This window comes from Rhincodon typus, chromosome 12, assembly GCF_021869965.1.
Source record: "Rhincodon typus isolate 14 chromosome 12, sRhiTyp1.1, whole genome shotgun sequence".
NCBI classification, from domain to species: domain Eukaryota; kingdom Metazoa; phylum Chordata; class Chondrichthyes; order Orectolobiformes; family Rhincodontidae; genus Rhincodon; species Rhincodon typus.
In genome coordinates, this window is record NC_063343.1 from 8,087,067 (window position 1) to 8,102,390 (window position 15,324).

General features: G+C 39.3%; 1 protein-coding gene across 1 annotated transcript in view; it reads right to left on the minus strand.

Moving 5' to 3' along the window:
- Positions 1 to 15,324, minus strand: part of LOC109937103 (dedicator of cytokinesis protein 2-like) — a 587,118-nt gene that overhangs the window by 407,561 nt on the left and 164,233 nt on the right. The window contains exons 20-21 of the mRNA XM_048603933.1: positions 12,982 to 13,071; positions 2,689 to 2,789 (exon numbers count right to left, since the gene is read on the minus strand). Coding sequence (XP_048459890.1) covers positions 2,689 to 2,789; positions 12,982 to 13,071 — 191 coding nt within the window. The remainder of the gene's footprint in view (positions 1 to 2,688; positions 2,790 to 12,981; positions 13,072 to 15,324) is intronic.

Below are 15,324 nucleotides of genomic sequence, written 5' to 3' on the forward strand. Positions count from 1 at the left end.
GAAGGAGTAGGGTGCCACCTATGTATGGTTCTACTGGGGAGATGGTAGAGTGCCAATTGAGTAGGGTGCCAACTGGTTGTGGGTAAGGTGCCAGGGTGCAAGGATGCACGGAAGCAGGTTAGTGTTTAAGATAGGTTAGGGTGGGCTGGAGAAACTGGGTCTGGTGTTGGGTGGGGAGGATAGGTGCCAGGTCTGGGAGTTCGGGTCAGCTCAGATTGGGACAGGGTCTGGGGATTGTATGTGTTAACCATGAGGTGTGTTTAATAGTTTCTTGGCAGTTAGACTCTGTATTCAATAGTCTAACTTTTCCTCAGTAACTATTTTACTTAATTTCATGGGAATGGTCCAAAGTCTCTGATTTAAACAGAGACTTTCAGAAAGTTCAAGACGTAAAGAAATTGAGCAGTGGAAAAGTCAACTTCCCAAGTAATTCCTTTGGAATGTGCTATGACAGGAATTCCATGTGCAACTCATACTTACAGTCACAAGATGACTGCCTGGCTTTTAGAAAATTTGCTCTGATGTTTCCTGTTGTGGGCGAGTGCTGAACGAGGGGTCACAGTTTAAAAATTAGTAGTTGTCCATGTAAAACAGTGATCCTTTATTCATTCATGGGATGAGGGCATCACTGGCCAGGCAGCATTTATTGCCCATCCCTAATTGCCCAGAGGCAGTTCAGAGTCAACCACATTGCTGTGGGTCTGGAGTCACATGTAGGCCAGACCAGGTAAGGATGGCAGTTTCCTTCCCTAAAGGACATTAGTGAACCTTATGGGTTTTTCCAACAATCGACGATGGATTCATGGTCATCATTAGATTCTTAATTTCAGGTATCTATTGAATTCAAATTCCACCGTCTGCCATGGTGGGATTCGAACTCAGATCTCAGAATATGAGCTGGGTCTCTGGAATAACAGTACACCAATAATATCTGGGTCTCTGGATTAACAGTACAGCAATAATACCACTAGGCCATCGCCTCCCCCTCAAGATGGGAGAAATAACATTCTGTTGTGATTATTTTTGAATTCCCTTACTCAAAAGGCAGTAAGCGCAGAATATTTAGGTGTTTTTTAAGGCAGGGATGAATAGATTCTGGAAGACCAAGGGGATGAAATATTATCGGGGGTATGTACGCAGGAATGTAGAGTTGAGATTAAAATCTGATCATCATGACCTTATTGAATGGCAGAGCAGGCTTAAAGGATCAAGTGGCCTACCTGTTATTCCTTGCTCATTCGTTCATGTGACCTTCTGTCATTCCTTGCTATCTTTCAAATCTTTCTCAACATTAATTTCCTTTGTTTCAATTGCATTCAATCCTCATCCACAGCATGGTGAGACTCTGAGCAAAATGTGGCTTCCGTTGCATCAGACCAGTCTCACTCTCATTCCGTAACGCTCCTTGTGCTAGTAGTTTTTAAGTGAAAAATCTATTTTTTTGACTGTCAAGGAAGTCGCAGAGGTTACAGGGGAAAAGTAGAGGCTACAATCAAATCAGTCGTGATCTTACTGAATGGTGGAGAAGAGTCAAGGGCCTGCTCGATCTGTTGTTAGTTTTAAATCAGAGATAGATAAGTTTTTGTTAAGCAAAGATATTAAAGGCTATGGGCAGAAGGCAGTTATATAGAGTTAGGCTCCAGTTTAGCCAGGATCTCATTAAATTGCAGAACAGGCTCATGGAGCTGGATGGCCTTTTCCAATGTTCCATGGCTGAATGACCCCCTAGTATCTTTGCATGTTTTTACGTGTATTAGTGGGAACTGTGGTCACTGGTGCCATGTGACAGTATTCAGGATGGAGAAGTGAATCTGGCTTTGTGCTTATATTCACCATCAATAACTGACTCGGACCTCAAAATGTTAAGAGTTAATAATAAGGGGAAGGAACTCTAGCCTTCTCAGTATAAGCATTTAAATTTGCTCCCAGCAATACTTGGGATACTGCTCTTCGCATCTGGAACATTGTTTCATTCACTCTATTTCCCAATTGGGCACCAGCCCTCTCAAAGTCTCCTTTCCTCTGCTCTTCCCCACCCAGTTCTCTCTCCACCATTTACCTATCCATCCTCCTCTCTCCTCCAACCCTGGGCCTCCGTTCCCATCCCAAAAGTGAGGTCGCACATACTCCCCTCCATTCTGGCTCCAGAACTTAGAATATGGTGCCAGTATGTGGCCACTGCTCCCAATCCAATTGTCTGGCCAGTCGCTGGGAGCGAGGTACAAAGTGGAAATCTCGCCTTTGGCCAATAAAGATTCCCTGGGCAGGGCCGCCAGTGTGCATAGGCTCGATCCCTGGTAACTCTTTGGGAGGCAGAAGGTGGGGTTTTGGCTAGGTGAGCCCTGCCACACCTTACATACTGCCACAGATTTACATTTCCTGTTTTCACGTGATAATCATTGGCCTGCTTCTGATGCATAAAATGTTCCTCTCCATTTACACTCAAACAGGAGGATGTTATGTACTCATTCTCGCCGCTATTTTAATAGCAGTCGTAAATATCCACCCCATACAGTTTACTTTTATTAACAGTGCTCACCTAACTGAAGGGAGATGCTCAACACTATTTTAACATTTTGTTCGTCTAACTGTAGGCTGCAAATTGTCACATTTTTCTCCTGCAACAGTGAAGGATGACCCAATTAAAAGCAAAGCTATAGTACTTCAAGCTACAACAGTGGAACTTACTTATAAGCCAAGGTGGCACTGAAGTGTTGTTTAATGTAGGCTTCAAGAACAGCATTGAAGTGCTGGAATTTTCTGTCAGCGATCAGCCCAATAATGTATATCTGTAAAAGAAAATGATTATGTTGCAATCTCCATGGTAAAGGACTGGTACAGCACGCGCAATTTTTCTTCTAATGTAGTTTATCTCAAAAGGAGGCCTGCATTGTCTCCTTTGCTAACTGCTTAGTAAAGATTCAGTGTACTAAGAAAGTGCAGCATCTGAAAGAGGTCCTCACTTTCAGATGAGACCATAAATCAAGGCTCTTTTTGCTCTGCTCAGGTAGACAAAAACAACACCATGAGACTGTTTGAAGAGAAGTAGAGGAATTCTCCCCAATATCGTGAACATCACCTGTCCCTTAAGTGACATTATTAAGGTTAAAATTTGTGAAAACGCACTCTTGTGGCAATTTGTATGCCATATAGATATAGATCTGTACGTCATACAAACATAGATATTTGTATCTCTATCTGGCTTAGTTCAGGTTGATTCTCAATATACTGTACACTGTTTTAGTCTGTCCTACGAAGACATCATAATATCTGGTCATTTGTCTCATTTCTATTGTGGGGTGTTGCAGTATACAAATTGGCTGGCGTTTCCCCCACATCACAACAGTCCTTCACCATGAAGCACTTTAGGATGTCCTGAACATATGAACAAACAATTTCAAATTCTTTCTTCTCAGGAGAGGCTTGTGAAGAGGAGAGGAAGGACAGGGACTTACTTGTTATTCCGCTCCTGAGCTACACAGACTCCAGGATGTGTGGGGTTCATAATGAGAATCCCTCTTCCTACTTCCACCCCATCCATAATTATATTTCTTTATGCCAGATTGTCCTAGAGAGGTCTATTTGTTGTTCATTCTTAGCTATGAGGCCATTCAAAACTTGTATAGTCAACAAGATATCATCATGTAATTGATTTTAATTAGTTCTTAGCTTGTTTTATTTCAAGTTTATCCTTGCTCAGTTGGACCATTTAGTAAGACTATGTTCTATTACTTGTTTCCTTTTTAAATTACGAAGTACTTGCTCTGCTGATTTAAGTCATACCCAATATTACCTCTTTTCGTCCAATTAAAATAACACTGACCCTTGTATGTTCCACTCTTTGAACTTTATTCAGGATTTGGATGGCATTTATTGTTTGACCTTCAGAATATTGTAGGTTTTGTTTCTTGAAATTAGCCTAAACTTTAGGTAAGAACAACTGTAAATAAATTGATTCTTCATTGAAATCAAAATAATGTCAACAGAGAAAAAAGGTTAACTCACAAAATAACTCAGCAGAGTCGAAATAAATTATTTCAGTCAGTGTTTTCATTGCATTCAACAAAAAAGAGCCTGAAGTTTTCATCTAAGTTTCTTCCCTGTGGAATTTTATTTGGCTATCTGTTTTCTTCCTGGTCGTTTCTTGAGATGTAGATTATGGCAAGATGGTTGCATTTTATTGTCTCTTACCCTTAGTTATCAGGAGAGAGCTGGTTCCAATTAAATTGCTTCCCAAGCTAGTTAAATGTCAATTATATTGGTTGTACTCGAGTCACAAAAGGATCAGTGTTGGTAAGAATCATGACGTTAATTTTCTAAAGGACATTTGTTGACTAATTAGGGTTTTGAAAGTTCAGTAGTTGAATTCAAATTGTGGAACAGCCATCTTAGTATTTCCTTTTCAATTCATGGTATGTGGGCATTGCTGGCTGTTTATTGCCTATCCCTAGTTGCACTTGAGATCTATTGAGTTGTCTTCTCGAACCACTGCAGTCCCCTTGTTATGTATAGACTCACAATACCTGTAGGGACGGAATTCCAAGTGGTCAATCCAGTTTCATTCTTTGTTCTTCCTTTCTAGCATTTGATAAAAGTGAATGATTTTTGTTTTATTCATTCATGGGATATGGGCATCAGATGCCAGACAGAATTTATTGCCTTTCTCTAATTGCCCAGAGGGCAGTTAAGAGTCAATCACATTGCTGTGGATCTGGAGTCACATATAGGCCAGACCAAGTAAGGATGGCAGTTTCCTTCCCTAAAGGATATTGGTGAACTAGATTTTTTTTTCCTGGCAATCAACAATGGATTCATCTTCACCATTAGACTCTTAATTCCAGATTTTTATTGAATTGAATTTCCACCAGGTGCCATGGCAGGATCCAAACCTGGATCCCCAGAACATTAGCTGGGTCTCTGGATTAACAGTGCAGCAATGGAACCACTAGACCATTTCCTCCCCACTTGCTAGGCCATTTTCAGAGGTTAGTTAAGAGCCAACAGCATAGCTGTGGGTCTGGAGTCACATGTAGGTCAGACCAGGTAAGGATGGCAGATTTCCTTCCCTAAAGGACATTAGTGAACCAGATGGATTTTTACAACAATTGACAATAGTTTCATCATCTTCACATCTTTTAATTTCATTTTTATTTGTTTTTTTACCTGGTTCTCCATTACCTGGTTCTCTGAATTACAAGGACAACAACATCATGAGGTCATCACCTTTCCCATTTAAACTCGCACTTTACAGACTATTATTCTGAGTTTTAGGATGACTGTTTTAAACATACAACCACTACATTTAGGTGGAATGTTGCTGTCCATCCTGAGGCCCAGTGGCAGAGCAGAGCTTTTCAAAAAAAATTTCTTTCCTGAACAATCGTATATGTCTCATTGTAGCATTTGCTTAATCATACCACACCAACAAAGCTCTAAATCTAATGGCTACCTGAAACAAATGTGGTCTTTGAGTTCTTTTGAAATTGTATTAAATCTATCAAAAAAGAATCCTTGCTTCAAATTGTGCTTGAAGCAATGGAATTCCCCCAAAGTATTCATCCAGTTCGACTAATTGTACTTTAAAGAAGCTGGTTTGTTTTCTCTAGTGATTAAGATACATGGTTGAGCTCAAGGTTTGACATGGCCTGGATCTAAGTATTTCTCTGCACTAATCCACCTTGGGGCTCCCCAACAACAGAATAATGCTGCTTGAGACATTGTGAACTGGAAGCTTCAGGATTCCCTCAGAACTTGCTCTTGCCAAGCCATTCTAAACTCACCAGGGGCAGACGGAAAAAAAGATTAATGATGTGCGTAAAGTTAGCAGGATATTTCTGCTTCAGTTTCTCCTTCAGTTACAGCAGCGACACAGACTGACACCTGTATTCTGCCAACATTTATACTGACAGCACTCATTAGACCAGGCTCAACCTATTTATATAGTGGTCCTTATAACAAAAATCTTATAAATGGCTAGAATCTAGAAGCGAGGCTTTGACAATTTCAATCAATGGGACATGACTATTTCGCTCTGCAGATCGGTCCATTGTCAATTGCACTTCCGAGGTAAGGTTATTGATACACTGGCTTGAAAATAAATGGCATTTGCGGTTTGAGTGGATGGCAACCTAATGTCTGCCATTGCTGGCGGTCACCGAGAACTTGTTTCTGACAATTCTCACCAGTACAATCCATCTTTTATAGAAGATGGTCAGTCCATTTTCTCTCTCCTTTACTGCAGTGATTCCCATTCAAGAATCTGACAATGGTTTATTTCCTTCACTAATTTGTGCAGCACATCTTTGAATCACTTCAGTCTTATTTATAAATATCACCACGCAAGGGTCCTCCACAACCTGGATTGGAGAATTGATTTTTTAGGAAACTATATCACTGATATTTTTGTTGCAATACCAAAGATTCCTCCTCAGAAATCTGAGAATCTTGTATGCTTTCCACATTATTTGCTGAATGAGGAATCTCCATTGAAGACTGTTTTGAAGATGACCCTCAGGTAACTGTGCATCTACTTGTTGGAGAATTTGATTACAGGATTCAAAGCTATCTGCTGGTAGATAATTTTTGTTGCTAATGCATGTGAAAGAGCATTATGTGTCATTTCTCATTGGTTTTTCCAATTTTGCAATTTCATAAGATCATCGTGCATTGAACTGATACGATCATGAGATTTCCCGAAAATGGTTCGGGGCAATCATATTTATCTCATTGTAGAGTTTGAGAATGTATTGAGTTCAAAATAAAAGATAGCTTTGTGACTACCCAATTCAATCAGGATTCTAAAGCAGACCTGAACACCCCAGCAAATGAGTTACACCTTGTGAGTTGTTTGCGTGTGAGCATATTTAACGTCATAAATTCCTTTCTCGGTCAAAAGTGTCACATTATTTCAGACTCCAAATGAATAAGATCTTTTGCATAAGCCAACAGAAATGCATTATCTATGCCAACCAATCAAACAAACACAGGGCAAATATGGCATACAGAGTAAATGTTCTTCAACAGTGTCCCATTGAACATTCCATTCGCGCACAGGACAATTTAGAAACGCAGTAAAACTTCCTTTGCGCTATCCCATCATATGGTAAAAAGTTACAGCATGCTGCTATGCAGAGGGACCTGGGTGTCCTTGTGCATGAATCACAGAAGGTAGGTCTGCAGGTACAACAAGTAATTAGGAAGGCAAATGGAATTTTGTCCTTCATTGCTAAAGGGATTGAAATTAAAAGCAGAGAGGTTATGTTGCAGCTGTACAAGGTGCTGGTGAGGCCACACCTGGAGTACTGTGTGCAGTTTTGGTCTCCGTACTTGAGAAAGGATGTACTGGCACTGGAGGGGGTGCAAAGGAGGTTCACTAGGTTGATTCTGGAGTTGAGGGGTTTGGCTTATGAGGAGAGACTGAGTAGATTGGGATTATATTCATTGGAATTCAGAAGATTGAGGGGGGATCTTATAGAAACATATAAAATTATGAAGGGAATAGATAAGATAGAAATAGAGAGGATGTTTCCACTGGCAGGTGAAGCTAGGACAAGAGGGCATAGGCTCAAGATTAGAGGGAGCAGATTTAGGACTGAATTGAGAAGGAACTTCTTCACCCAGAGGGTTGTTAATCTATGGAATTCCTTGCCCAGTGAAGTAGTTGACACTACTTCAGTAAACGTTTTTAAAGATAAGGTAGATATTTTTTTGAAAAATAAGGGAATTAAGGGATATGGTGAGAACGCGGGTAAGTGGATCTGAGTCCACGAAAAGATCAGCCATGATCTTATTGAATGGCGGAGCAGGCTCGAAGGGCCGGATGGCCTACTCCTGCTCCTAGTTCTTATATATATCCAGGGCATGGAAACAACAGGTTAGATACAAAGTAAAGCTATCTCTGCAGTATCCCATCAAACACTCTCCACACCGGTACAGCACAGATTAGACACACTGTAAAATCCACACCACATTGTCCCATCAAATATCTCTAGGTCAGGCAGTACAACTAAGGTCCTTTCAGTTATCAGACTCTCCTGGTGCTTCGATCTATGTAAATATAGTCCTCTATAAGTAAGAGATGTCTTGATGTGTTTTTGCTGCAGGAAATGCCAAATTCCAATGTTTGCTTGTTATTCATATGCAAAAACTGCTTCAGTAATTGCGTATGCCTATAAAGATTTTTTTACAAATAAGGTATATTTTTGCAATTTCTTTTAAAATCCCTAGGTCAGGTATAACTAGATATATTGGAGTATGGAATTCATTTTGGACAGTAGTTGATACAAATTGCACTAGTTTTCCAAAGCGAAGTTTTGTTTCAAGTTTCTGATCAAACTCATTTTCCAAAGTGGTAACCTACTTTGCTTTTACAACAAATCTGGAAGTAGATTTATCACAAAAAAATTGGCACTTATTATAAATATTTGGTCATACTGCCCATGATTTAACTGGTTTTATATCACAGCAAATAACCTTAACAGACCATATTGAACCACTGCAACGCTACTGTCCATTAACAAGTTACTTAGAAATGTCTTTTGTATTTAAAAACTTGAAAATGGGTGTTTTACTTTTATTGTGCCTAAAAAGACAAGCTTAATTTGCAAACTTTTCAAACAGACACCTTGATGTATAGTCACTTTTCTTAATATTTTGATCTGGCACATAGTCAGGATTTTATGGCCAGGCCAGCCTCCAGAGTGATATATTTTACACTAGCATTAACTACAGCAACTCAATTTACACTCAATGTAATTAGTACGTAAAAACATCGAATGTTTTATCTGTGTGGGCTGCTCATAAGCTAACAGAAATTTAAGGATTCTGATTGCATTCTCAGGAAGAATCGGTGCTGCGTCCACTGCTTTTTGTTATTTATATAAATGATTTGGATGTGAATATAGGAGGTATGATTAGTAGGTTTGCAAATGACACCAAAATTGGTGGTGTAGTGGACAGCGAAGAAGGTCACATCAGAGTACAACAGGATTATAATCAGATGGGCAAATAGTCTGAGGAGTGGCAGATGGAGGTTAATTTAGATAAATGCGAGGTGCTGCATTTTGGTAAAGAAAATCAGGGCAGGAATTATGCACTTAATGATAAGGTCCTGGAAAGTGTTGCTGAACAAAGAGAACTTGGGATGCAGCTTTATAGTTCCTTGAAAGTGGAGTCACTCGTAGACAAGATAGTGAAGAAGGCATTTGGTGCGCTTGCCTTTATTGGTCAGTGCATTGACTATAGGAGTTGGGAGGTCACGTTGGAGCTGTATAGTACATTGGTTAGGCCACTTTTAGAATACTGCATTCAATTCTGGTCTCCCTGCTATATGAAATATGTTGTTAAACTTGAAAGGGTTCAGAGAAGATTTTACAAGGATTTTGCCAGAGTTGGAAGGTTTGAACTATAGGGAGAGGCTGAAAAGGTTGGGGCTATCTTCCCTCCTGAGTCAGAGGCTGAGGGGTGACCATTTAGAGGTTTATAAAATCATGAGGGGCATTGATAGGGTGAATAGCCAAAGTCTTTTCTCCAGTGTAGGGGAGTCCAAATCTAAAGGACATTGGTTTAAGGTAAGAGGGGAAAAAGGGGCAACTTTTTCACGCAGATGGTGGTGCATGTATGGAATGAACTGCTACAGGAAGTGGTAGAGGCTGGTACAATGACAACATTTAAAAGGCATCTGGATAGGTACCTGAATAGGAAGGATTTAGAGGGATTTGGCCAAATGCTGGCAAATAAGACTAGATCAGTTTAGATTATCTGGTTGGCATGGGTGAGTTGGACCAAAGGGTCTGTTTCTGTGCTGTATATCTTTATGACTGTATGCATGATGAGGGAATTGGAGCTACGATTCAATCATCCTACTAGCCTTGTCCTTCTCACAGACACAAGCAGCCCTAAAATCTTGCATTGCTGCATCAACATTCTTTCAATTCCATGTTATAAGGAGTAAGACTGCGGAGATGGGATTTTCAATTTTCCTGTACTGTAGGTTTTGCTCCATAGACTCATTCCTACCAGAATTCTTTAGAATTTTCAAATTCAGTTAACTACAACAGATAATTCAATATGTAGGTGTCACTGAATGAAACTAACCAAATTTCTCACTTTTCCTCTCATGAAATCAATGTTGTTTAGTGGCCTGCAGATCCCAGAGTCCCAGACTGCCTCAAACAGGCATAAAAGAAGCCATACCAATACTTTGATGAAGATTAGATCAGTTATCCCCAAATTGTTGGTCTATATTTATCTCTCAATCAACTTCACAAAGATATCATCAGATTGTTGTTTGTGGGAGGTCATTGTAGCCAAATTGCTTGTAATGTTTTCCATACCACAACAATGACAATACTTCAAAAAGTGCTTCTTTGACTGAACGGAGCCATAAGAAAGCCTTTGGTCAGAGAAAGGTAATAAAATAAAGTCTTTATTTTCTCTCTTATTATACCAATTAATTGAAATGAGACAGATTGCAACTGCTGCACTTTACATAACATGAAGCAACTTAACAAAACAGTTTTAGCCTCATAACCCTCTTACGTCTTCAGACTTCAGAGAGATGCTGTAAAGATTGGAGTCTGATGTATGACAACACATATGAATGGTATGAAGGTGCTGGTATTGGACCAGGGTGGACAAAGTCAGGAGTCACACGACACCAGGTTACAGTCCAACAGGTTTATTTGAAATCACAAGCTGTCGGGTAACGAAGGAGAATTGCTCCAAAAGCTTGTGATTTTAAATAAATACATATGCAAGACTATGCTACACTGAAGGGGATGTTGAAGTTGTATTAAAGTCTCTCAATTAAGTTATCATAGAGTTTAACATTGGACAGTGCAGATGAATGTGAGCATAAAAAGGATGTGGCATCCTATGACGTCATTGAATGACCATGCGGAACACAAGACTTCCTCCATTATAGATTTGTATTAATTAGGGGCCCAGATTAGGTATTCAAATTGGACTCTTCCATCTAGTTTGCAATTACATTCTACACCAGAAACTACATTTACACCAATGTTTAAAACTTTTATACCTATGCTTTACTGTAACCGAAAATACATTATACCAATGAGTTGAACTATATGACTATATGGCCAAGCACAATTATAGTCACAAGACCTCTCCTTTTTACGTAAGTATTAATTATCTTTATTTTACCGTAAATTGATAATTTGCTGAATTCAAAAGACCTTCATTTCATTGATAGATGATAAAAGCTTCAAACAGCAGCCAAGGGGTAACTTGGGTTCTGTGCTGACAATTGTACAGAAAGTAATTATATTTCGAGCTCCTTCCCTCCAGACTTGTTACAGAACTGCAGCAACTAAATAAGGGGGTACAAGGAGCCAATTAAAAAAACTAATGAGAACTTGTTAAAGAGTAAGTACTTTCCTGTGAAGTGTTTATAATGATAATTTTAATCTTCACTGTCTTTATCTCTAGCAATTTCAGTTAATTCAATTTGTACGGACAAGTCCATTTCCCTGCAGTGGAACTAATACGTAATACATCAGTGTTTTCTATACAAAAGATTAGTAAGCTATCCAAATGCAATCATTAATTTTGAAATTATTATCCTGGTGCATACTTTGGACAGCCGTATGCAGTCCTTACAGAGCACCAAATGCAACCTTAATTTTACAAAGTTGGCACCAATTGAACAGAACAGGGTAGTCTCTAAGAATGGGTGTTCTTTTCACCAAGTACCTAGCTGATTCACTTCAGTAGGCAATTAATGGTCAATCATTTTTATAGCCAAGTATTAAAGATGCTGGAGATCCCAAATTAAAACAGAAAGTGATGGAGAAACTCAGCAGGTTTTGTACAATCATATCAGACTCAAAACATTAACATTATTTCTTTCTTCACAGATGCTGCCAGACCCGAGTTTTTCTAGTGCATTCAATGTTTAAAGCTGTCATGACGTCCCATAAGGATATAAATGCCCATCTTCCAATTCTTTCCTTTGTCTGCAGTTGATGGAAGCTGTTTCGGATGTCACAGGATGAGAAATTATAATATTTTAACTGGACTTACCTCCAGAACGGGCACATCACCATCACTGAGACAACGGTCTTGCACCGTTCAAAACAATGAAAACCACATTTTTGAGATGTCTTGGAAACAAAGTTAGTGTAATAGTATATCCACATTTCTCACTAGCATTCATTTCCTTTAAGAGTTAATGAAAGCCAAAGGATTGAGAGAGAATTTTCTAACCGCATTTTCCATTGCTAACGAATAAGAGGCGTTTGGGTGGGTGAGGGTTTGCATGATTTTCTGCCTGTTAAAATGAATGGTGGGAAATGCATTGTTCACAGCTGTAATGTAACTTTTTTTTTCTTCATTTCTCCATTCTGTAACTAAGGATTGTACCTAGGTACTCTGTGCCTAAGTTGGCTCCTTATGTTGGTGACATTATTACGCTGTAACTAATCTGTAACTGAAGAAGCTGTACCCAGGCAGCTTTTTACCTAAAACAGTGCTGTAAGTGGCCACATTACATTGTACTCATTTGCGCACATGTGACAATAAAGCTAATTCAATTCAACTTGCTTTTCCTCATGGCAAAGCTCTATGCTATGGTCTACATATTAGCCCTTGCTGATTGCGCAAATTGCAGTTGTGTTGGGCTAAGCCTTTGGCACAGTACTAATGGTTGCCTCTGAACTGGAAAGTACATTGTTCAAATCATCCACCATCCAGTCCCAGAAATTTAAGACCAGAGTTCTAACATTGAGTTCTGGGGTTGACATCCTGTGAGATACTTATATTAGGTTTAACCAAGATCTTCCTCACTACACGTTCAGAGAGCCATTCACCCCCAAACACTAATACAAAGAAATAAAGGCCATTACAATGGAAGTCAATCTGTTAGTCAGCCTTCCTATCCTGTCAACATTTCATTTCATTCTCATGAAGGAAGAGTGGAACAAAATGTAGAACTAACAAAACAGTGTTATGCAATTGCCTTACCAAAGCATCAAAGACAAGGATGTCATATTTCTCCGTGTCGGAATGCTCCATCATGATGTTGAATAGTGCATCGAGAGTGTCCTGGAGGAACTGTAATTGAGCACAGTAATAGATGAGATATTAATTTATTTTGTACTGAACAGTCTTTACCTCTACCGCCCTTGGAGAAATGCCCCATCATATTTCCCAAGTGGGAAACTGCTCAAATAACAAACTGAGCTCAGGAAATGCTTCCCAATAATACATGAATATCTTGTGCAGGTAACAAAATATATTACTTGTAGATTTCCATGAGATGCTCCAACTTTTCTAGTTAAAACTGGGCACAGGAACAGAACTCTCAGCCTCTCAGACCTACTCTTCCATTCAATGACATAATTACTGAGCTGCTCCTCCAGCCCATTAACCTGTCCTTGTGTTTAGATCCCCCACAGATTTCCAATTCAGAGAAACCTGAGAAACCTTAACTTGGGTGGAAAGCATTTTGAATCAATCACATGGCAGTAAATTAGGTGGCTAATTTCAAGCCTTTGTATTCCAGGGACAGGATTTCTTATCCCGGGAACACATACAGGGAATTTGGGAATGACCTTTATTTCCAAATAGATTCAAGAACAGCTTTTTTCCCATTGCTATCTGACTTTTGAATGGACCTCTCAAATGTTAATTCCGATTCTCTCTCTCTCTGCGCCTTCTCTGCGGCTGTAATACTGTATTCTGCCCTCTGTCCTGCTACCCCGGTACTATCTACCTGTACAGCACGCAAAAGAACACTTTTCACTGCATCACAGTATATGTGACAACAATACATCAATTAATCAATTAATTGTTTAGATGTGAAACACTACAGAATGTGAATTTAGCAATAGGACTGAATCTGTAATTCAAAATATAATTTTATCTACAGCTGACAACAGTTAGTGTTCATAGCATCATACAGCACAGAAGAAAGCCATTCAGCCCATGATATCTATGCCAGGACTTTAAAGAACTATCTAATTCCTTCCACCCCACACTGCTTTACCCAACTGCCACAATAAATATTTGTCCTTTCAATTATAGATAAGTTCCATTTTGAAAGTCATTACTGAATCTGTTTCAACCATCTATTCCATCATGGATTTAGATTCTAACACAATCGTGTCTCCTCATTTCCTTTGTATATTTTGCATATGAATCAATTTCCTGAATGGTAGTAGCCTCGTGGTGCACTCTGAATGTTTCCCTTATTTCAGTAACAGTGTGGTCCCAGATGAGGACGATAGCTGTTCATGCTAGGTGACACCATGATTCAGACAATTGTTAGACAAATATTAATCAATGAACTCCAAACCTGGGTAAACTTGCAACTCCAATGAAGAACTAAGAGGTTTTGCAGTTTTATAAGACAATCAGAATAATTTAGGTTGGTCTCTTTTCTGAAAACTGATCCATCAAAGTAATATGACACTATCTAACAGACATGAGGTTCCAAGTCTCAAGCAAAGAAAATGATCTATTAATCAGTATCTCTGAGGAGATAGGCAGAAAATGAACTTGAGCCTGATGTGTTTATTACTGCAAACATTTAAAATTGTGTAATTTTTCAGTCTTGAGCTTTTTTTTTTCTTTGCTTCGTTTAATTCTAGTGTACATAGATAGTCTGATCTCAAATGCCTTGACAATCTGTAAACATGTCATGTAATATTACAGCACACTTTTGACTCAAAATTGTTTAATTCAAATTATCTGTTTATTTTGATTTAGCACTGAAATCCTACTTGTCACTTGCATGGCTTAACTTTACTTATTGGATAATTCAAATATTTTAGTGCGAAAATGATCAAATCAATCTTTAAGGCTCTAAGAAGTGACAGGGACCAAGACAGAAGAAGTGACTATTTATTCCCTTGAGCATTTTTATGATTCAATAGATTATTGGATGGCATGGTGGCACAGTGGGTAGCACTGCTGTTTCAATGCGCCAGGGACCTGGGTTCAATTCCAGCCTTGGGTGACTGACTGTGTGGAGTTTATACAATTGCCCCATGTCTGTGTGGGTTTCTTCTGGGTACTCTGGTTCCCTTCCACAGTCCAAAGGTGTGTAGGTTAGTGTAACGATTGTAACAAGGTAAGTCAGGTTGACCTCATAGAATATAAGTTCCCTGACTGGGGCTGTTAACACAGTCCAATCAGGGAACCCTGGCTGACAGGTATAAACAGGAGTGTCAGAGGTTCTGTTCACTCTGTGATCTGGCTCTGAGGTAGCTGGATCAGTGCAAAGGACCCTCCACATGTAAATAAAGGGTGACTTGGTGACAGGATACCAGCTTCTGTCAAGTTATTTCAGTTATGTGGATTGAC